Source organism: Halichondria panicea, chromosome 14 (genome assembly GCF_963675165.1).
Source record: "Halichondria panicea chromosome 14, odHalPani1.1, whole genome shotgun sequence".
Lineage (NCBI taxonomy): Eukaryota > Metazoa > Porifera > Demospongiae > Suberitida > Halichondriidae > Halichondria > Halichondria panicea.
In genome coordinates, this window is record NC_087390.1 from 4765200 (window position 1) to 4788661 (window position 23462).

The 23462-nt window shown below is 41.7% G+C and overlaps 4 protein-coding genes across 13 annotated transcripts in view; 3 read left to right on the forward strand and 1 right to left on the reverse strand.

Annotated features, from left to right (window-relative positions):
* Positions 1 to 23462, reverse strand: part of LOC135347803 (uncharacterized) — a gene marked incomplete in the record, with an annotated part of 825189 nt that overhangs the window by 386735 nt on the left and 414992 nt on the right.
* LOC135347833 (exosome complex exonuclease RRP44-like) lies at positions 46 to 3554 on the forward strand. The gene is made up of 2 exons (XM_064545920.1): positions 46 to 383; positions 887 to 3554. Exons 1-2 carry the CDS (start codon positions 99 to 101, stop codon positions 3467 to 3469), a joined length of 2868 nt encoding a protein of 955 aa, XP_064401990.1. The 5' UTR covers positions 46 to 98; the 3' UTR covers positions 3470 to 3554.
* LOC135347901 (protein lava lamp-like) lies at positions 3615 to 9282 on the forward strand. The gene is made up of 8 exons (XM_064546014.1): positions 3615 to 4460; positions 5617 to 5799; positions 6492 to 6579; positions 6897 to 7057; positions 7502 to 7620; positions 8406 to 8507; positions 8833 to 8973; positions 9139 to 9282. The coding sequence occupies exons 1-8, from the start codon at positions 3783 to 3785 to the stop codon at positions 9164 to 9166; spliced, it is 1500 nt and encodes a 499-aa protein (XP_064402084.1). The 5' UTR covers positions 3615 to 3782; the 3' UTR covers positions 9167 to 9282.
* On the forward strand, positions 9324 to 22818 carry LOC135347799 (uncharacterized). 10 transcript variants are annotated; one of them, XM_064545856.1, is made up of 9 exons: positions 9342 to 9813; positions 14060 to 14456; positions 15762 to 17920; positions 17971 to 18214; positions 18346 to 18435; positions 18641 to 18721; positions 18916 to 18971; positions 21679 to 22024; positions 22080 to 22818. In XM_064545856.1, the coding sequence occupies exons 1-9, from the start codon at positions 9445 to 9447 to the stop codon at positions 22517 to 22519; spliced, it is 4182 nt and encodes a 1393-aa protein (XP_064401926.1). In that variant the 5' UTR covers positions 9342 to 9444; the 3' UTR covers positions 22520 to 22818. The 10 variants fall into 10 exon arrangements, with proteins under 10 accessions (XP_064401931.1, XP_064401927.1, XP_064401928.1 ...); XM_064545854.1 differs by having other exon boundaries at positions 9343 to 9813; positions 18328 to 18435; XM_064545855.1 differs by having other exon boundaries at positions 9343 to 9813; positions 18328 to 18435; positions 21682 to 22024.

The window sequence follows — 23462 nt, forward strand, 5'->3', positions numbered from 1 at the left end:
TAAAAGACCACGCCTATACCCAATGTTAGGGGCGTGTCATACCTGACGATGCATACCCATTTAGCACGTGGTCGAAAATCAACTCTATCAAGTTAAGTATGTTGGCATCTAAGACATTTGTGAAGAAGACTAAAAAGGGAGCTGTTGTGAAGGTTGTTCGGGAGCACTACCTCAGAGATGATGTGTGGTGTAGTGTGAAGGGATGTACAGCCTGCAAGCAAGGAGAAGGAGCTGTTTTAGAAGCTCATCCTCTGCTAGTCTCTGATCTTTGCCCCGACAGTCATTTCCTACTGCCAGACACAAATGTTGTGCTTCATCAGATAGACTTTTTTGAGGATGCAGCTATCAAGAATGTTATTCTGCTTCAAATTGTCTTGCAAGAGGTAATCTGGCTGTAGAAAAATAGTAGGAAAACTCCAGTACTTATATTGTTACCCCTAGCGCACAGGTGTCTGCTCTAGTTGGTGTATTTGTAAACATATCTGAAGCATGGCTTGTAACTCTTGTGAGCTTTAGCGTTTGCTTAACTCTTTCAAAAAGAAAGTGGTTAGAGTCTGGTCGTATAGTCTGATTAAATCACCTGACTTGTACACACAGCTACCTTACTTTGATTGGTTGTAATGTGGTGATCACCGTTGGTTTTGCCCTTTTTCTCTAAGCCTTGCCAACGTGATGTATTGTTCCTCTTGCATATACGCACATTTTATTTCCATCAAATGTGCGTTTGTTATAGTTTGTTATAATATGAGGAAAGGCTGTAGTTTGCGAGCAGCCAAGTTTTTGTGTGATACAGGGGGAAAGGTTTAACTGGTCTTAATTTGAACCACAGCAATTATTATGTGTACTGTACATTGTCATCTGCCATTTTTCATTTTTATTTGCCTAGGTGAAAAACCAGAACTTGAGTGCCTACAAACGAATCAGAGATCTTATTAGCAATACTTCCAAGCGTTTCTATGTTTTTGCAAACGAGCATCACAACGAAACATTCACGAAACGAGACGGTAGTGAAAGTTCTAACGATCGAAATGACAGAGCTATTCGAGTATCCACCAATTGGTACAATGAACACTTGAAAAAGAATCTCAAAAGCCCACCAAAAGTCGTGCTTCTGACAAACGATAGAGAAAATTTAGAGAAAGCCAAATCGGAAGGTCTTGAAGTGTACACTATCCACGACTATGCTAACTCGCTGACTGAACATCCCTCACTCGTCGATCGACTTGCAACAAGCACGTTCGAAAACGGTATGAAATCAAAAGAGAAATTGATATTTCCCGAACACCTGCCATTATCCGCAATCCAAACGGGACTGAAAAGTGGCAAGTATCATCAGGGAGTGTTCCACGGCTCTAGGGAAAACTATCTGGAGGGTTCAGTTGGTGTTGCATCCATGGAGAAGTTTGTATTGATTCAAGGTCTTGAAAATCTCAATAGATCTGTAGACGAAGATTTAGTGGCAATTGAAATATTCCCTAAAGAGAAATGGTCCTCCCCTTCAGGCTATGTGATGAAAGATGCTGACAGTGGTCAACAATCAAAAGAAAACGAGGAAATGGACATTGATTTGCCGAGTTCTAGAGCCAAGATGGACGAAACGCTTCTTCAGCCAACTGGGAGAGTGGTGGGTGTCATAAAACGAAACTGGCGCCAGTATTGTGGCACTATCCTGCCCCTCACCCACTCTTCAATGAGCAGCACTCGAATGCATACGTTCATCCCTGCCGATCGTCGAATACCGAGAGTTCGTCTCGAGACTAGACAAGCTCAGAATCTCATCGGAAAAAGAATTATTGTGAGTATCGATTCGTGGCCTCGTACCTCCAGGTTCCCCCGTGGCCATTATGTGAGGGAGCTTGGTGAAATTGGAGACAAAGATACGGAGAATGAAGTATTACTGATTGAGCACGATGTCCCCCACTTATCCTTCTCACAAACTGTGCTCGCTGATTTACCACAGCTGCCCTGGTCCATCTCGACCAAAGATCTCGAAGTTCGTGAGGATTTAAGGCACCTAGACATCTGTAGTGTGGACCCACCTGGTTGTACTGATATAGATGATGCCCTTCACTGTATGGAACTTGACAATGGAAATTTTGAAGTGGGTGTGCATATTGCTGACGTTTCACATTTTATTCGACCCGGAACGGCTTTGGACAAAGAGGCAGAAAATCGTGGAACAACTGTCTACCTTACGGATAAACGTATCGATATGGTACCCGATCTACTCAGTTCTAACCTTTGCTCATTACGGGGTGGTGAAGAAAGGTTTGCATTCTCAACGATATGGGAGTTGACATCGGATGCAAAGATTGTTTCAAATAAGTTCACCAAGAGTGTGATTCGATCGAGAGCTGCTTTGACGTACTCCGAAGCTCAGATGCGTATTGATGACACGCGCTTAGTAGACCCCGTCACAGAAAGTCTTCGTCGGCTGAACGCTCTGGCCAAGATATTGAAACAAGAACGCTTAGAGGCTGGAGCTCTCACGCTAGCATCTCCTGAAATCCGATTTGAAGTAGACAGTGAAACTCACGACCCGATCGATCTTCAGACTAAAGAATTGAGAGATACAAATTCGCTTGTTGAAGAGTTTATGTTGCTGGCTAATATCACAGTGGCTAAGCATATTCACGAGGCCTTTCCTAACTGTGCAGTCCTAAGAAGACACCCTTCCCCTCCCCTTTCAAACTACGATATACTTATCAAGGCTGGCAAATCAAAGGGTGTGGATATTGCCGTTGAAACCGCTAAAGCTCTAGCAACTTCGCTTGACAAAGCTACACTTCCTGAAGAGCCTTATTTCAATACGATGCTACGAATTATGACCACACGTTGCATGATGCAAGCACTCTACTTCTGCTCTGGCACACTACCGGAAGAAGAATACCACCATTATGGCCTGGCTTCTCCGATCTATACACATTTCACCTCCCCTATTCGTAGGTATTCAGACCTGTTAGTGCATCGGCTGCTAGCTACTTCGATTCACGTCGATTCCACTTACCCCGAGCTACTTGAGAAGCATAAAGTACAACAAGTGTGTAGCCATCTCAACCATAGACACAAGAATGCTCAGTATGCGGCCAGAGCCTCTGTGAATCTGCACACACACCTATTTTTCAAGAACAAAACGACTATCGAAGAAGCTTTCGTACTTTTTGTACGGCACAACGCTCTACACTTGCTCATTCCAAAGTACGGACTCGAATCTCCTCTCTTTTTTGACGATAAGTCTGCTGATGGGGGAAAGCTAGCAATGGAATCAGACGATTCAGAGCCCTCTCTGACAGTTGAAGGGGTGAAGTTTAGGCTGTTTGATCGTCTCGTTGTTCGAGTCACCGTGCAAAAATCAAGTATTCAACAATCGAAACTATGTCTGAGTCTCATTACACCCAAGATTCCTGGATTTAGTTTGGAGGACAATGATGCATCACCACCACCTGCCAAAAAGAGTAAAACTGACTGAAACTAATTATTGTATATGTATAAAGTATAAATTTATAGCTATGTTGTTTGTACACCACTTTTTGTGCGATTGAATTTTTAGTCAATTTTCGTGGTTGGCGTTCGCCCACGCAATCAATCACACTCAGTTTCCATAGTGATGTGGGAATCTAATAACGTCCGCTAGCTTCAAACCGTCAAGAGAACCATAACTGTCACAATAGGTGCAAATTAGCTTCAGCTGTTGCGTTTAGCTCTGTGCAAGTAGATTGGCATCCTAAGCAAGACAAGGCAACCCTACCTGCTGGTCCCAGATAGTTGGTGCACAGTTGAAAATGCCAAGAACTCCCAAGACAGTCAGTTTCAGCCTACCTGGAACCTCCAGTTCTCGACCCATTGCCCCAAGTCCTGTACACCCTCAACCACCCCTTACAACCACAACCACCACCATTGTCGCAACTCATCAGGAAGACGATCGAAGGTCCCTATCCCCCGCTCCTGACCTCGTAGCCGATATTATCAATAGACCAAAAACTGTATACCCTGCTAAGATTCATGACCAACAGCAGCCTGAATCTCCAAGCTCAAATGATGCCAGAAGCTCACCAAATAACCAGAGACCAACGTCAAGACCCAGCTCAGAATTGGGCCACAAATCCAAGAAATCACCTGTACCATCGTATGCTCGTATCGCCCATCGAAGTCCCTCCAGTGCCAGTAGTATGAGAGGCAGGAGTCCAGTATTACAATATCATGAGAGGCTAGTTTCACCAGCAAGTGTTGCCAAAGATGTTCGCGAGAAGACCAACAGAGGAGCACACCAACATGTCAGATCGATGAAGCAAGATGTGTCACAATTGAGAGAACATTTGCTCAAAGTTGAGGAAGAGATCAAGAATTTGAATCGTGGACGGAGGACTCTAGAGATGTCTGTGCTGGACCTAAGGAAATCTCTGTCTGTCAATCAGCAGTCTATCAGTACGCAGCAGAAGAAAAGTAGTCGTGGAGAAGAAGTGAGTTAACCCTACCATAGAAACTGCATTATTAGAGCTTACTCGATTATAAGCGTATCTTCACTTTAAGCACATGTTCAACTATAAGTTTGTTGTACTCGAATTGAATCGCTTTTCCAATTATGCGAAGGAGGTTAGTGTTAGCTAATTTCATTTTATCAATGAGCTAGCTAGCTTGCACAGGGCATGGCAGCTGTATAGCTGGTGATATTCATCTGGAAGGACTCTTTGGGTCCACTGTTACCTTGTTTGATCGCTGGGAGAATAATTATGAGTAAACTTGGACCTTTTTGTTCCAGTTCTTGGTCAATATTATAATGTCTGTAACGTATGGTATTGTATGATATAGTGCTGTTTGCTTGCCTAGCTTGCTCACTTTCTAGCTAGCTACATAATTGTCACAGAGACATTGACTGCATTATAAGCACATTCTCGAATATAAGCGTATAGAGCTCTGCACGAACGCATGTACGCTAATAATCCAGTTTCTACGATATTTATGTACAACTGTGCTTATAATTATTGCCACTGCTATTGTAAACATTAGGTGAGCCTATTTTTTACTGCAACTATATATACCTTCATGTATGATTTTGTACTAGATCTACTGTAGTTTTCACAATTATACTACATGTAGAAGATTTTGCGGGTAAAAAACCTTTACGAATAAGTCAAATCAGAAGAAAATTTGACCCTTTGCGATCTAGCGTTCTGGCAAGGATCGTGTGTATTTACTAGGTTTGCGATTTTATTATTACAAATTGATCAACCCTCACAAAGTTAAGTTCGCAAAGTTCGCATTGTATTTACTTCCAAATTGTGCAGCAAGAAAGTTTTGAAATGTTACAGGAGTATGTTTGATGCTCACAAAACACTCTAGTACGGGTATATACAATATACCAATTCTAAGTAAACTAGTTTGTTGATCTTTACCAAGCTTTAAGTTCTGAGAATTATGGCCTTTATAACCTATGGCTATAAGCACGTGTCTATAAGGTACGTTATATCCTGAGCCCTGTATATAATTATTATTTGGCAGGTCAGCTCGCAGACTTGAGGTATTAGAGCAATCTGGCCAGCTAAAAGCTTTTACCAGTAGAGTACCGTTGTTGACCCACTAGTGACTGTTGTACATTTAATACATTCTTTCCTGTAGGATGCCTCTATCAAGTTGTTGCGAGAAGAGTCTCGAGTGTTGTCCAAGGGCAAACGGAGTATAGAGCAGCACTTGCAAGTGGTGAAGGCACACCTGCTAGTACTGGACACCACACGTCGCAACATCAAGACCACCGTTGCCTCTCTCTCATCCTCACTAGATCTGGATGCTCAGAACTTTAAGGTAAAATGCATAATTATCTGTTAGTGTTTTACCTGTCCTAAACCACTAATGAAAGCACCACGGGTGCTGATGCCTCGGTGGATGTGTCAAAGCTATGCCAGTGAAACTTAAAGAGTGGGAAATGATCGAGATTGTTGCTAAAAACGACTAAAGTACAAAGTCTATGGCTACTGCATCTGTAGAGCCTTGCAGCTCAGCCTCTATTCTCACTCTTGCAGCTACCAATAGCTAGCGTTCTATTGCAGAGCTAACTACTAAGTAGAGTAGCAACACTCTGTGGAGAAGTTTTGCTACACACTCTTCTGAAAAGGCATTCCAAGTAAGCAATACTAGGCATAACTCGAAAACGAAGCATTATTTTGCAAATCTACTAATTAAAACATGACTAGAAGCCTGTAGAAGCTTTTACTCATTGATCCTCTACACAGACAGACACACAAACATGCTACAGTATACCTCGCTTGCACATGCGACTGAGGCATAACAAGTGAAGAATTGCTAACTGTAATATAAAGGCGAGGCACCTAGGTTCAAATGAATTGTACAAAACAACCCCTAAAACAGACATCACTTTGTTCTCCAACTGGGTTCCATGCATTCTTTCCAGAGCCTATACATTGTTACCTTCAATTGTCAATTGCCCAAATCAATTCGTAAATTATACAATGATGCTTTTTTGGTGTTCACTACAGGTGTACTATGATCATAGTAGGATAGTGCACTCAGATCACACCTCACGACAAAAGCAGTATCAGTCAAGATCTCCTGGAGATGAAGCAGGTATTGTAACTCCATTGTCACATACAATGTAACTTTCAGTTGTTGTACCTTTACCTTATATGGTGGTTTCCTGGTTCCCTGACATAACTCAGACTTGATGTCTGGGTATTTGTCCTTATGAATTAGGGAAACCTCTCGTAACAGTCACCTAGCTCTGACTAAAGGCCAGACCACCCAGGTTCCAATGATTTTTTTGCACTTTGTACTAAATAAGTACATGTAACAACCAAAACTTTGGTATAATGAGGGTTACACTTAAATCAAATCTTGGCTATCTCCATATCCTACATACATAGTATACAATATACATCCTACAGGTAGACTATGCTCCATGGCTATTGAGGTGGTGTGTGGGTCAAAAGCCATTCGAGCTGAGGTCAAGAGCAGAGTGGTGTCAGTACAGGCCAGCAAAACAGAGACCCACAAGAAAACCTCTGATGCGCTCTCCAGGAATATGCAGGAGGCCAAATCTAAAAAGGTGCATTCACCATCAATATTATGTTTGTCTGTGTGGGTTAAATTCCACAATTAGCATAGTAGTTCCACAAAATCCTAGTGTGCAAGTGGTATAACAAGGGCGTGAAGGAAAAGAGGGAACAGCTTGCGAGCAAAAACTAAAGTGGGCAGTGGAAAAAACATTTGCTCGCATGTAGGGTTGATAGTCTGTTGCATGTCCTCTTCTCCTTTATACCACTTGTTGTACCCTATTTCCACACATAGTACTAGCACAATTTATTTACTAGCACGCAGTAGAGCCCCTTTAATCTGGCCTATCACAGTTGTCCTTTTTCAGAGGGGGTGGCCGTTCGGCAACTGTAAATTCCTCGGCAGTCCGTTCGCCATGATTGTTTTAACACTTTATTCAACATACTTTATAAAGCTTGAGTAATTCATTAACTACATCTGTTCAAATACTGTACAGAGAGACATGATATTGGAGAGAGGTCAAGTGCGTCTGGCCCAAAATTCTACACTCCACCGACAACACGAAGAGGAGATTGCCCTCGGCATTGCACTGGGACCAGTCTCAGACAAGCACTGGTACACCCATAATAATTATAGTTATTCTAGTGGTTGTGTATTACGATTATTAGATGGGTCAGCCATGATTTCACTAGTCTCCTTAGATATACCATTAAACTGTAGAGTACCTCGTTTTGGGGCTTTTCCCAATTATGTGTAGGGTTTCTATATTCTCACTTTCCCTAGTGTACATGTATCCATTCAGCCAAGAGTTCATTGAACTCTTGATTCAGCTTATAGCACTTATAGTATATAACTGGCTTCCACTAGGTCATAATTATTGTGGTTGCCTTAGGAGTGCACTCTTGTGTATCCTCAGATGGTCCATTTCCTGAATGAAATTTCCCCCATTACCATGTGTGTACACTGGAGTGGCACACCCACAGTTGGTATCATGAGACCCTTTCTTAGCTATTCCCTTGGCTTTTTTCAGTCTTTAGGGAATTAGATATGATTATAATTTTGTATGTATTGGGCAATGAAAGTGCTTATCGTTGTTTATTCAGATTGGTTGCTGTGGTATCCATGTTCTATGATAAAGTATCAAATTCCAGCACCAAAATTAGATAACAAATCTTTTTACCCTATTACATCATTCTGGTACGTAGCTTTATTTGTTTATTTATAGATGTGTGTAATGCATGCACTTACACATGCTTATCCTTTTATCTTTGATACGTGTACAGTACTACTTATAATACGGTGTACACTGCACCCCCCCTTATAATGTTGGTGCATGAACTTATAAACACCATTCTCCAGAATACACGTCCATATACATGTATCACCCTGCTCCCCTGCAGGTCAGTGTCTGAGAAGGTGGAGCGACCACTCTCCCAGATGAGACCAGGCTCTGCCGCCGAGGAGAGAGAGAACTTCAGACAAACAAAACGAAAGCTCACAAGGTCAGCATGAGCCATGCTATGTTTAGGTGCATTACAATTAGTGTGTGTAGTCACATGTCATCTGGCTGTAAACACTAATTGAGTCAACATACTAGTTGAATAAGGTATGTTACTAAGGGATACAGTAGAGATGCACGGCACTGTACTGTAACATTTACACTGGCCTCACTGGCCTCACCATCGGTGAATGTCAAAATTAATATAGAAGTGCTATAAATTATACATGTACATGTACAGGTTGAAGCAGATGCTACAAACATACTTACTAGAGTGATCACAGTAGACACAGTTCACTGATTCGAGTATTGTCTATTCCCATGCACAGACAATTGTCTGCGTCGAGTGAGCGAGCCTCTCTGGTGAGCTCCACTGACAAAAGACTGGCCAATCAGCTGAGAGAGGGCTCACAGAGTGTTTTCCTTGACTCTCAGACCCTCAGAGTTAGGAGAATGTCCCTCGATAACAGGTGCATTATGCTTAATTGCTATTTATGTATTTAAATATGTGGATGTACATGCAGTAATAATTATTCATGTAGGTTTTGTTACTGCACATGTCCCACAAGTATTGGCACTTGTTTTGTTTCACAGGGATGAGTATATTTAATGGCGCCATGTTTCTAAAATTGCAGGTTTGGTGCAGTGACCTCTTTGGCTTAACTGTGAACATTCTTACAAACTCGTGTATAATTATTTGCACATCAACTGCTTATACATGTAGTTGCATATACTTTATGTCATTGTTGATGTTATTATTAAAAATTATGTCATTTCTAGGGGACTTTCAATTGTGACGTTTTATTGTGGGAGATTCCCTATTTGTAGCTAGCTGTACATATACATGTAATAGTTTTTGGTGTTCATTTTTACAAAGTAGCTAAGCTCGCAAGGTCACCGCACACAGTTTACTGTCTAGATCTCATTTCCAGGAACTTACAATGGACGAACACGAAGGTGTTTTACGACTGAACGTTGAATACAGAGTCTTTCAACAAATGTACAGCACTTTGCACACTGGTATTCAAGCTGGTCTGTCGGATGTTGTCAATGAAGTATTCGCTAAAGGACTCATCTCTCCACACACTAAGAGTGTAGCTGATAACGTAGGCATTGGGGAACCTTCTCGAGCATCTATACTGCTGAACTCGATGCTGCAAAGGACCAAAACATGTCCTAAGACATTTATCTTTTTTGCAGAAGCACTGGACTCCATAACCTCATTTCAGTATCTTTCGATGGACATGAGGAGTAACTTTACAGCACTTGAAGAACAAGATGCCGAAAGAGAGAGGGAATTTCAAAAAAAGGTGAACGTTGCCGTTGAAAATAACCCCTCGCTTGTTATTAGACACTAGACGACTAGATGGATAAGATCTACGTGGGATCATAGATTTCCTACTGTATCTATGCCTGTGGTGGGAAGTACATGGGAAAGTGGCTTAGAGGAGGTATACTAGGGACTTAGTATACCGTATTACTAGAATGTTTTGCGAGCATCGAACTTTGTGATGGTCGATCAATTCGCAACAATAAAATCCGCAAAACCTAAATTATTACACGCGATCCTTGCCAGAACGCAATAATTAGATCGCAAAGGGTCAAATTTTCTGCTAATTTGGCTCATTCGCAAAGGTTTTTCACCCGCAAAATATTCTAGTAGTACGGTATCTAGTAGACTCGCAAGCCACTCCCTTTTCTCTGATTGGACGGGGGCGGGAGAAAAGGGACTGGTGACTCTGGGCTACAGCTTGTGTAAATCAGGAATGCTATTAAATATTAATGTCACGTGCAAATTATCCAATTTATTCTGATGCGTCAAAAGCTAAAGACACACAGAAGACAAGTATACAGATCTATCTAGCCAGCCTTTTGATTTTATAGATCCTTGTACCAGTGTCTGTTGTGCCACAACTTGTGGATTAGCATGGAACAGCTGATGAACGTAGAAATCTTGGCAGTCCTTCTTTGAACCGAGGAGTGGCAGCGATTTAAGACAGCTTGTACAAGTCTGACTACTCTCAATTCAACTGCTGCCGTCTGCCATTATCTGTCTTGTATTGTACAGGTTATTAAAAGCTTTAGGCAACCAATGACTTTCGGCTGCCAGTTCTCATCACGTAAAACTAAAACAAGCTAATCTCTGCTGGTGTCTTAGATGACTATATCCTAGCTGAATGCCTGATGATGTTATTACTCCATCATCTTCTCTTTTCTAGCACTAGCATCCATTCTTAAACTGTAGCTAAGAAGCCCGCGATCACTTTTGCAGGCTACGCAATTCTACTTAACCTCACGCAATTTTTGGATCACGTGGAAAAATCAATGAATAATCTCTACCCAAATTCTGGTAGAGACACAAAATGTGTCCCAGAGTCACCAGTCCCTTTTCTCCCGCCCCCGTCCAATCAGAGAAAAGGGAGTGGCTTGCGAGTCTAGGTATCTAGTACCTGTAACTTACTTAGCATCCCATTGTCAAGCAAAGTACTTGTATGTAGTCAAGGTTTGCGCATGCGCACTAGTATCTAGACACTGTTTATCGACCAGTGTCCATGTGATTTTGAAGCCCTCAGCCACTTGTAGTACCCTCGCTACGCTCGGGATACTAAATCAGTGCCTTTGGGCTTCTAAATCCCATCATAGATACAGGAAGAAAGGGATTGGCAACAAAAGCGCCTCGAATAGCCATCCGTGTTTCCCAATCGAGGCTGCCTACTTCAACATTGGAAAAAATAGCAAAGAGACAAACGATTGTCTTACTTGTCAGTATAAGAATTTTGCTGCTCAATTCAATTTGCACATGCTTCACAGTACACTACTTAGTAGGCAGATCTAGCTATTTATAGTAGCAGGAGGTATGCTACTTCACAACAATCGAAATCATGCTTTTGTCATCCCTCTCTTCCTGTATTATGATCCCTTAGTGCTGATCACATGATCTCCAGCCAATCAGCTTATCTGAAAGCAGTCAGGTGACCATGGATTAAATAACTTAATCCACACTTACGTGTGCTTTAAGTTGGTTAAGTGTGCTTTAAGTTGGTTTGTTAATGCACACTTTTTATCAAACAACCATAATACAAGCAGATTGAATCTGAATGTCATCATAATTATAATAATAATACAAGCAGATTGAATATGTACACAAGCAAAGCTGAAAAGTATTAGAAAGTTGAATGTTATTGTTTCGACTTGTTTCATGTGTACCAAATTGCTGACTTGATCATAGCATCGTTTTTTCGTCTGAAGAAATAGGCTCAGCTTGCTTCGAAGATGTACATACCTGTACCTAAGCCAGATCCATATAATCGTTTCATCAAAGGTGCTTCGAATATCATAGCTTTCCAAAAGAGCAAACCAGATACTCATTGCCATATAGTTTGCGCACAAAGTTTCCCATCCAGTAAGCCAGATCAGCTGGAGGCATATCCAGTAGTGGGATCGGGACTGTTGGTCAGCAGGAGAAATAAGTCGAGAACATGCCCAGTCAGTCCAGATAGCTTTAGATCGTATCTCCTTCTCCTTTGCATCAGTTACTGGGTCTACAAACCTACTAAAACTTGCTATTACGTCTAGCTAGCTAGCTAGCCACCAGCAACTGATTTAAAATGTAGCTAGATCTAGCTGCCACGAGGCTAGAGCTCACGTGACAGCACTAAATCCTTTAGAACACACCTAGCTAAGTCACGTGTTTTAATCTGGTGCACTCGGATGGCCTCTCGGTTACGTAATGCACTCGGCTGCGCCTCGAGCACCACGTTAACCTCGAGGCCATCCTCGGCACGCAGATTAAAACACTTAATCTTGGCTAGGTGTGTTCTAAATAATACATAGATACCTCCGAAACAGTGTCTATCTATTAGTATATTCTATAATGTGTCTAAGCCAAAATAAAATTAATATGCATGCGTATCGCATGTGCATACAGTGTCAAAAGCTATCAGTCTGTCCTATTAAAGACCCCCAAGTTTTTCAGTATTGCAAGACAAGACACAAGTATCATAATGATGACACTCAAAACTCAACATTTACTGTACCAGATTGTAGTGAAGGGTGATTTTTTTCTGGATTTATAAAGCTCATGACACACATACCATTGACCTTGACCTAGAACTTGTTACTAGGAGATAAATTACCATGTATTGACTCAGCAAGTTATAGATCCTTAGGGTGAACATCTTCCACACAGTTAGCTCATTCTGAATAATAGTCTCTGTGGTTGGTGGATCTCATGGCTGCATATCTCCAGATGTGAAAGGAATCACCTAAAGTATCAACTAGTATGCTTTGAAGCCAGCTAGAAGGCTTGCGGTCATTCATGATGTGTTCTATGCTATTGCCAAGTTGTGTATTAATGTCAAACTTTGTGCAACTGCTTTGTAACTCTGTACATTTGTATGGCATGAATATGTTGCTATTTAGATCGTTTAACCAATTTTTAGCTTGCTATGTCGGTGAACAGCTTGCTCAAAAAGTTGAACTTTCCGCAATCATTTACACATTGTAAATTTATGCTAGTTTGACCCAAATTCGTGTTTATCGTATGTTAAACTGTCATAATTATTTCAACTTAGATAGCTCTTATTTTTATTCATGAGGCAACTTGTAGCATTTTCTTCTTACAGCATTTAGGGTTTTAGGGCAGACTGTATGTTATTGTTAATTAATAAGCTACTTCTTTTTAGTTACGCCCTCGTGCTTCAGTGCAATATATTCCATACATCCCTTGTGCCCGTGTTATAACTAGTTTATATCTTGAGGGCATAGCAACATAACACTGTCTTAGTAACACAATATAAACTGCACAAAAAGATGACAAAGACAACTCTAGACACAGCTCCATCTCTTCTCTCTTCTAGACGCCAGTATATGCAGCGTATTAGATTGGCATGACCGACGAATGGCTTGACACAAAATCCAACGCTGAAAGCACTGCAAAACAGCCCCACCCCACTACTGCTGCAAAGAAACAGCCCCACCCCACTTACTGCATGCTGCGAAGAAACAGCCCCACCCCACTACTCTCGATCTCAGTGTAACTTCTGCTCAACAGCCCTCCGCGGTCAAGCCAAGAAGCTCGCCTCTACACTGCTGCAAAACAGCTCAAGCCCCAGTAAAAAGAGCCGCTTCTAGTGCTATGGTGAAACAGAATTGGCATGCATCACGAGGTCGAGAACTAGGTCCAGGAACACAGCATATAGATAGTAGTATCTATAAACACAGACTCTTCCACAAAATGAACCTTGAACAATTTTAAAACATGCATGGTATAAGGTTGCAAAGAAGAAGCTCCAGAGTCCAGTCCAGCAGTGCTGAACATTCCTGCATGGCTATACTTTGATACTTGTTATTTCTCATGATAATTAATTGTCTGTCTAATGTGCCAGAGGGGCGTTTTGTGGTTAGTGCATTATGACTTTGCGGTCAGTGCAATATGACTTTCAGCAGTGCATTATGCTGCATATTGCACTTGGCAACAACATAGCAACAGGATATAATCTACAATATCATTTACATTTATTGTGGGCCACTGGCTATTTTAATTCTTATATACAGGCTAAATTACAAGAGATGAAGAGGCAGGAATTACAACTCCAGATTGTGCAGAAGCCCAAGCGCTTATCTGTAGAGCCAGTGCATGTGGCAGAACCAGACTCCCACACCTCTCCCGGTCTCAGTGTCAGCAATATGCATAGGATTGACAGGCCACGCCCCCCATCTCCCATGGTTTATGTAGGGTTGGTGAACAAAGCCGCGACACAACTGTCGGAGGACACACCTCTAACACAAGATGAGATTGATGCTCTACAGAAGCTTATCGAGGGGACAGGAGTGAACATTGATGACATCATTGCTACTGGTCAAGGCATCACTCTTGAAGAAGCTCAACAAATGCTTGCTGAGAAAGGATATGCTGAGGACGCAGGGAATCTCAAGACAAGGCTACAAGAAAGTACGTATCTAGTATTCCATGTCTAAATTGCCTGAGGGTTGTATGCCATTCACTTAATTTAAGTACCGTATAGCGCGAAATTTCCAAGACGCGAAATTTTCGCTGTTTATAGAGATTGATCAGAAACTCTCCACAAAAATTAGGTCCACTTAGCTACATCATTTGGCCAAAATCAACAAAAATAATGCTTTTAGAGGCACTTCCACGAAAATAAGTGCCTCAAACAATTTGTGTGTGTAGGGTTTTGATTCGTGGATTTACAAACTATAATTTTAACTACAAGAGTCCGAAAAAGAACTGCAAACTGTACTGCCAGAAGTTGCAGCAGCCATTGCGAACTTTAACCTAGCTATTGCAGATACACCCTTTTTTCTGCGCATGGAATTGCCTCTTCTATACTTTTGAGAAAGCAAAACATATTAGCATAGCCAGGAGCACATTACAGAAGGAGCGTCTTACCTCGGGAATCGCATCTCGTGCAAGTTTGCAAAGCATGACCTTGTATGCAAAACCGCTAAGTGGGTGATAATCATCTGTGGGCGAGTGCTAGTTGAGCTGACGGTGCACTTTTACCATGCAAGCATAGGTCAATAAAAATGAAAACTACAGCTAGCTAGCTAGCTATAGGCCTGGTAGTAAGGCTCTAGATCCCTCTTCTAAGAACCCCAGTAAGACTCCCTACTGCAAAAACAAAACACCTAGTATGTGTTAGTCTAGGTCTAGCAAACTTTCTCTTCACAAAGTAATTGATATATATATGCTCTTCTTTTAGAATTTTCTATACCTCACCGATGACAGTCTCTTCCATGATGTGTACCAACATCCATCAAAGACCTAGCTATTCATTTTAGCTCTTTCTGGCTCAACCTAGCTCTCCTACTGCTGCACTACATACAAAATCTGTTCGTAATGATATTCACAGGCTGACTGCAGTCTGTAATTTATGTACACAGTACTTTCACACTTTTCATATAAGGCAATGCGGCGTTTAGGAAAACACACGAGATGCGATTTCCGAACTCATGCACAGTTATACGCTCCTTCTGTACTTTGCTCCTGGCATAGCCAGGGCATCATACAGGATTTTAAAGTAGAGAGGGAAATAAGAAAAGTAACCAGAACATTTTGCTAAAAAAAGGGTCAACTGTTATTTCAATACCCTGTTATAATAGGACACTCAGTCATACAATTAGTACCTGAATGCAAAAAATGGGGGGGAAATTGGAGCTGGGGGGGTATCCCCCCTTTCCCCCCCTGTATGACACCCTGATAGCGCACATTCATTGCATTAATTTTTTTTCATAGTTGCTAAAGAGCAGCAGCGATATCTCGAGATACTCAAGGATTTAATGACAGCTGCTGGCACCATCGACCTTCGCTACTTGAAACTGTTTCTTGTTGGCCCACCTTATGTGGGCAAGACGACCACTCTAAGCCGTCTCCTAAAAACATTTGAGAATATTCATTCAGCAGGAGACAAATCAAACATTCAAAGTACGCTACTCGCTAACTGTATTCAAGCGTTTGCTTTTGTTGGTGACGACACAGCTGAGTGGCTATCTTCCAATAACGTCGACAATGAAGCCCAACTTTTGTTCAACTATTTGTGTGGACCGCTGGACACACCCCTCAGTGAACAACTAAGTGAAGAACACACTACTCCACCCAAACCTTCCAGAGAACAGTCACATGTTCAACAAGATGAATCCCACAAGCTCATTTCTGTAGAGAACGTTGTTTCACAAGTTGATAAACTCGATACTTCAGATGGAGAAACAAAGACTTGCAAAAATCAAAGAATTAATGATGGTATCAGTCGATTCCAAAAATTGATCAAAAGTGGAGACTATTCTACCCTTTTCAAGGCTTTGGGCACATTTTTAAATATTAATGATATCGGAGGTCAGCCAGGCTTTTTAGAAATGCTCCCAGCTCTGAGCACTGGTCCTGCCATGTATCTCGTCTTCTTAGACTTGAGCAAAGAGCTAAACGAGCCGTACAAAATCCATTTTAGTCGCAAAGGCAAAAAAATCACTCCCTATGACGCTATACATACAGTCAAAGAAACAGTGTCTCAAATCCTTTCTTCCATCAGTAGCATACATAGTAACCCTCAGGTGACCTGTTCATTCAAGACCGATAAAGTTGATGGATTTAGCGAGAAGCTTAAATTATTCCAACAAGTTAGTCCCTTGGCTGCGCTGATAGGCACTCACAAAGATAAGCTGGAGCATCCAGAGAAGGAAATCAAAAAAAAAAGCAAAGATTTAAATGACATTGTAAAAGAACAGTTTGATAAAATAATGATTAGTCCTGACGCTACTGATTCAAATCTATTTACCGTAGACAACTACCATGGAACTGAGCAGTCGGACATAGGCCCACTTCGTAAAGTGTTAAGTGAAATCTTTCAAACACGCTTCAAGAATGCTTCGTTGCCGATTAGACCAAAATGGCTTTTATTTGGACTCATTCTCCGAAGGGAATACAAGATTGCCAGTATTGAAGATTGTTTAGAGTTAGGGAAGAAACTTGAAATGGATGAAAATGAAACGACATTTTGTCTGCGGTATCTTCATGACTGCGTTGGCACTATCATGCATTACACAAGCGTTTTGAATGATAAGAAAAACTGGCTGAAGAATCATGTAATCTGCTCCCTTCAAGTTCTTTTCGATAGCATCAGTGAGCTGATTCTACCTTCTTTGTGTGTGCTTCGTTTTGGAGGTGCTTTCACTGAGGATGAAAAAAAACTGTTTAGAAAGGGGCAATATTCAGCTAAAACTATCGAAATGTATTGCAAAAAGTCAGGAAATAATGAACTTATCCCAACCAAGAATCTTATATCACTTCTTCAACATCTTAACCTTCTCTCTGAAATCATTCACAAAGATGTTAATGACCCAAGCAAGTGTCGAATCACCTATTTTATGTCGGCTATCTTAGAGTGTGCTTCACAAGACGAGCTGACCAACCCACCTCCACCAGACGCCAACAACCCAGAGCCACTGCTCATCACATTCAGCTGTGGTTACGTTCCAACAGGAGTTTTTTGTGTTCTGATCACTCGACTAGTTTCCCAAGGCCCTCATGGAATCCTTGGATTTACTTGGGAGTTTGTGGAAGATGGTGTCAAGCGAAATTGTGTATCTTTTCTCGTCGCCAAAACAAACAAGGTGACTCTACTAGCACACGATCAATGCTACGAAATTCGAGTTGTCTGCAATCCTGGTGGTCGCATGTCTCTTCATGACCTTTGCACTTATGTTCTCTCAGTGATGCTCTACACTCTCAAAAGCCTTTACCCACACTTGGTTCCTCAAATTGCGTTCCAATGTCCCTGCCCTGATCACAAGTCCAGCCGAGATAATTTGTGCGCTCTTACCGAAGATTTCTGGGTACAGTTTCTTTGTGGTAGTAATCCAGTGACACCAACGAAAGACCAACAAGTTTGGTTGGGTAAGGTAGGTTATTTATATTTAAATGTTTTGTGTTTTATATTTCATTCGTGCAGACTGTCTCCATTGGTCAGAGTGCTAGCTTGGAAGTTTTCCGGTTCATAAAGGGACAGTCTCTGAAGACATTCTCTTTCAATTGGAGCAAAGTGGGAGATGACGACACACAGCTTTCAACTCATCACCGTAAGCTCACCTTCCAGAGTGTGAGTGAGGAGGACCTGGACTACTACCAGTGTGAGGTGAAGGAGGCTGGGAAAGTGGTCCTCACTGTCTATAGAGCTCTCTACAAAGATACACTCAGTAAGTTCTGTACGTACATGTGTCGACCTTCTGCTTATGTGCTTCTTACCAATCACTTACGTATAATTATTATAACTATAACGCTTACATTTTCGCATTACATCCTTCATCAGTGAGTGAATCATTGCTAGGAGAATGCTCAGGAGCAGCTGATCAGAAGAGAAGACTGTCAGCTGGGGAGACGTCCAGTGCAAAACGCCCACAGTCAATATCTCCTCAAGGTGTTATTAGGTGCCCTCCATGATCATTAGCAGTATTTGAATGGAACCAAAACCATACCAAGTTTGTACCCTATTCCTAGAGTCTTACTATTCACTGTGTGTGTCTATAACCCCTAGCTTTCTACTTTAGTGACTATTGTTCCTGGTAGGGGATCACTTTGATCAGCTTATTATTGCATCATTAGTGAGTGACTCATTGCTATAGGAGAATACTCAGGAGCAGCTGGTCAGAAGACAGCTGGGGAGACATCCAGTGCAAAACGCACACGGTCAATATCTTCTCAAGGTGTGTTGTTCAGTGTTCTGATTATTGAATAGAACCAAACCTTACCTGGAGTTTACTATTCACTGTGTGCGTGCGTGTGTATAACCCCTAGCTTTCTACTTTAGTGACCCTTTTCTATTGTTCTTGGTAGGGGATCACTTAGATCAGCTTATTATTGCATTACATCTTCATTAGTGAGTGACTCCTTGCTATAGGAGAATGCTCAGGAGTAGCTGGTCAGAAGATAATGCTACCAGTGCAAACTCTCAAGGTGTGTTGTTTGGTGTCCTAATCATTATAGTACCATAATTATAGCGGGAAATGTTTGCGAGTGCATGCAAACTTTCGCTATATTTTGGTCTCAGAAGAATTGTAATAAAGAAACCACACCCACCAATAGCGTGAAATACTAGTGCGTGGGAGTTTCTCCCAGTTTTAATTTTCGTGTTAACTGCTCTGCCCTTGAAAAACAGACCTCACGAACATTTCCTGCTGTACGGTATAATTTATAGATGTTAGTAAATTTTTTATTAGCGTTCTAATGTTGGGATATGATCATACAAGTAATAGTTGTGACACCTCCACGACTGCCACATGGGATATATTGGCTCAGTGTATAGTGACGTAGCCGCGGCACTCAGCACCATCAACTGTCCAATATGGTATATATTGGCACACTGGATCTTTGAGGTCAAACTGCAACAAGAGTGTGTTATTGCACCTCTCATTACATACTGTACGTTGCTCAACAAGTCGAATCTCAGGAAATCCTATAAAAACACTTATCCTGTTTTGACAATGTATATGTCGATGCGATAGAATTAACCTATGCATGGCGAGCAAATGATATCTGGTTGCCTCCTAGCTATGATTAAGTATTTGATATCTGAAGCTCTCACCAGCAACACTCAAGCAGGGCCTTTCTAGATAATATGTTAGTAGCTAGAACTGAAGAAAGAGAATTGCTGACCAAGTTTGAGTACTTATATAAAGGTGAGTATTTGTTTGCTATTATTAGCAGCTCGTTTGAATGATACCAAACCTTAGTTTGTACCTTATTGAGTTAGAAAGCCCACTGAAAATCATTTTTACTACGATTGACAATCTTTGCCCACCCCCTACCTTATTTTGTTATATATACCCTTCAATCAAACACACATGCACACACACAGAGCTATACAGAAACAATCGACAGCAGAGCTGATGCTAAATCCGCTGCCTGCATAGAAGGAAAAGCTTGGGCAAAGCTGCCTCAAGCAATAGTATTAAGATCTAATTCTGGATTATTTGACAATGTGGAGCCCATATTTCTTTCTCTCAGTTAGATGTTGAATGTACATGCCAGTTTTGTTGTTTGGAAATTACCCTTGTATCTTTAATCAAGGAACTCTAGTATATCAGTAATATTCAGACATGTCTCTGTACATGTCATCATTGTGGGATGGGGGTAGCCTCCTTCGCAGCCTCTCCTTTTTCTGTTCTTTGTTACACGGTCAATAAGATAAAATACGGTAAGAATTGGAGGAACAAAGAAAGAAAGAACGAACCGTTAAGAAAAAGGAGAGCCTGCCTCGCTAAGTCGCGTGACGGTGGCACAGTGGTGGCACAGTGAAAATAAGCGTGGGCTTTCAGTAGATGGGCGGAGCCTGACAGGCAACAAAGCCACAGGATGCCTACGCATATATGGCATTGCAGACTTTAATACTAGCATAGTGAAGTCTGAAGACTAAAGGTCTATCTTTGAGCCTATCCTCAAGCCTCAAATTGAGAGGCTTGAGTTATTATTATTATTATTAAGCAGTAGTCTAGTCTAGAAACAGAATGACATGACAATGTTGCAAAGTTGTGATCTCATGAGTACTGACAGAGTGAGACTAAACCATACTAATTTGTGTGCATGAGACAGTTTTCACAGGGGCACGAGCACCAATGTCGAATTTTCCCTTAGTCCGTAATAGATTGTAGATCGATAGGGTCCAGTCAATTCCATAGTCGTGCAATCCTATTGTAGTAGTTTTAGAGGTTCTGCTCCTTTTGGAAACTTTGTGGCAGTAGAACCAGCTCTATATATAGTGGATACGGAAATAATACCTGCAGATAAGCACTCAGTCTGCTGTAATTTGAGACACTCGACTAGGTCGAACCTGAGGTCTTGAGAGTGGGAGCACATTGAGTTTGATAAGGCGAGTCTTGTAGTCTGTAGTTCTGCTGTAGTTCTACTGTAATTATCCGAGGATAAAATTGGTTGCCCTTGCTTCTAGTTTGGATAGTGTGATTGTGCCAGGGCAATCTATATATAGCTTCTTCTTCTTTATATGACTTGGACTAAAACATTCCTTCTGATGACATGAAGGGATCTGTAGGATTTTTCAATTTTGGCAAGTATTGCTGTGAGTTGTCCAGGATCTGGGATAGGTTTCTTCTTTGCCCAGGTCCTTTTGTCAAGGGCTATTATCAGAAACAGTAGTACTCTAGCCTTTCTTGCTTCATGTTGTAGAGCTAACTTCTACATACTGTTCTGTAGCTTCACACTGCTTTGCCTCTAGTTCCTGGTAAATACGCTCCTAGTACTGTGTCACAGTGTGTGGGAGGACAGATATTGCGGTTTACTCTTGCCCACGCTCAATTAAATTTGGCTACGTCAGTAGCAGATCACAAGACTTAGCGGGGCAGGCCTTCCTTTTTCTTAGTGGCTTTCTTTTTTCTTTCTTTGCTCCTCCAATTATTCCCGTTCGGTGTTAATATTGTGACAAACAACAGAAACAAAATTATAACTGAAAAAGGAAGGCCTGCGAAGGAGGCTAGGATGGGGGTGGAAGTGAGTTTGGGGAAATGTGTGGAGGAATGTAGGGGTTTTTCCCTGCTGAGCTCAAGAACCATTGCAAGAATCTTCAATAATTAGCTTTGTGTGTTAGCTAAGGTGTGTTGAAGTGCACAGAGTCAGCATTACACATTTCAATATCCCCCCCCCCTCACAGCAGATGACTACTGGTACCCCTGAATACAAAGCCATCTGTAGCTGCAGAGTGGAGCTGACAGAGAAGCTCTCTGCATGCATCCAAGATGTAGCTAAATACTTACGTCAGAGTGGAGAACTGACTAACAGCCAATGCCAGACAATCATCCATCATGAAGACGGTGCTGAGAAACTCATGGATATGATCATTGTCGACGTCAAAGAGCCAAAAACCACATTGGATGCTTTTACCGACTTAGTGACAGCAATAAAAAACAGTGGGAACAAACACTTCCTTACATTTGTCAAGGATGTGATTGAAGAGAAACGAAAAGAGTTCTATAGGGAATTGCTCACAGTTCCACCAAGTATGTGATATAAATAGTTATTAATGGTGATCATTGAATTTTCCTATGTTCACAGATTTCCCGGCATCTCAGGAATACGACGTCTTCATCAGCTACAGCCGTGAGGTTGGAACTATGCGCACAGTGGACACTCTTTTGCGTCCTCCACTGGAACAAGAAGGCCTCACCGTGTTTGTAGACAGAGATGGCGTTCGTCCTGGGGACAGATGGCGATCTGAGATTGCCTCCGCTATCAAAACTTGCAAAGCCTTTATCTGTGTACTCACTAAACGCTACATGAGGTCTGTCTACTGCAATGGAGAGTTGTACGAAGCAGAAGCTCTTCGCAAGCGTATGTTCCCAGTGGTGTGCGAGAAGGGATGGGAAGATGTACCTGGAGGTGCTCCTGTGACGGAGATAGTGAAGGAGGTTGAGTATGTCTCTCTAGTGGCAGAAGACAGCGAGACACAACTGACAAAACTGGTGGAAAGTATCAAAACGTCAGTCAGTGCGTAGTACCTGAACTAACTGCACCGTTACACTGTTTATAGGTATAGATCTATTTAATAGCAAACTGCTGTATTAGTAAAACCAGTAGGTTTTACATAGGATTGGCAGTGGGTTTGCCCGTGTTTCAATTATTTTGACTCATGTTCAAACTGTTCTATCTCTGCAGGGAAAGGCCACATCAAGGAACTGGCTGGACAGATAGTTTATTTAGCCTTTTCTCTCTTTGTATCTCTCATTTCATAATCCATGAACATTTTAATGAATGAATATTGTCATTTTAAAAATTGCACTATTTCGAAGTTTCACCGCTCTTTGTCTGACACCATAAATTTATTATAGATAGTCTGACTTAGCCTCGGTCCCAGGCCGAGTTTTCGCTTTTATAACGGTTAGGCGAACAACTAGGCCTGGTACTAACGGTTAGGCGAACAACTAGGCCTGGTACTAGTTGTCTGCGCATGCGTCGATTACCGCGGTATCTCCGCGTAAAAATAATCATCATACAGGTGTTGTACACGAAAATTCACAGTATACAAGTTGCACATGGTTGTGCATAATAGTATATTATGTCTGAAGTAGAGAGTTGCAGATTGTGCTGCAGCACAGTAATAGTGTCCCAGCATAACTTCAGGGTGGTATTTAGCACTGAATGCCTCAAGGTAGATTTTGCAGGAAGGCTTAGCAGGCTGCTGAACCTTCCAGTTCTTCAATCTGATGGACTATCCGAGTATACTTGTGCAGATCTTGCTTGAGAAAGGTTGATTCTCTTGAGGCCTTTAAGTGTCTTGCACGACAGAGCTACCAGAAACAACGCTTGAATAAGCAGATACACTCCAGTCCTGTAAGTAGGGCAGGTAAAAAAAGACCTAAGGACACAAGTGGGAATGAAGCCTCACCTCACACTGTCCAGTCTCGCCCGTTAGCAAAGAGGAGCACTGTTGGAACAGCT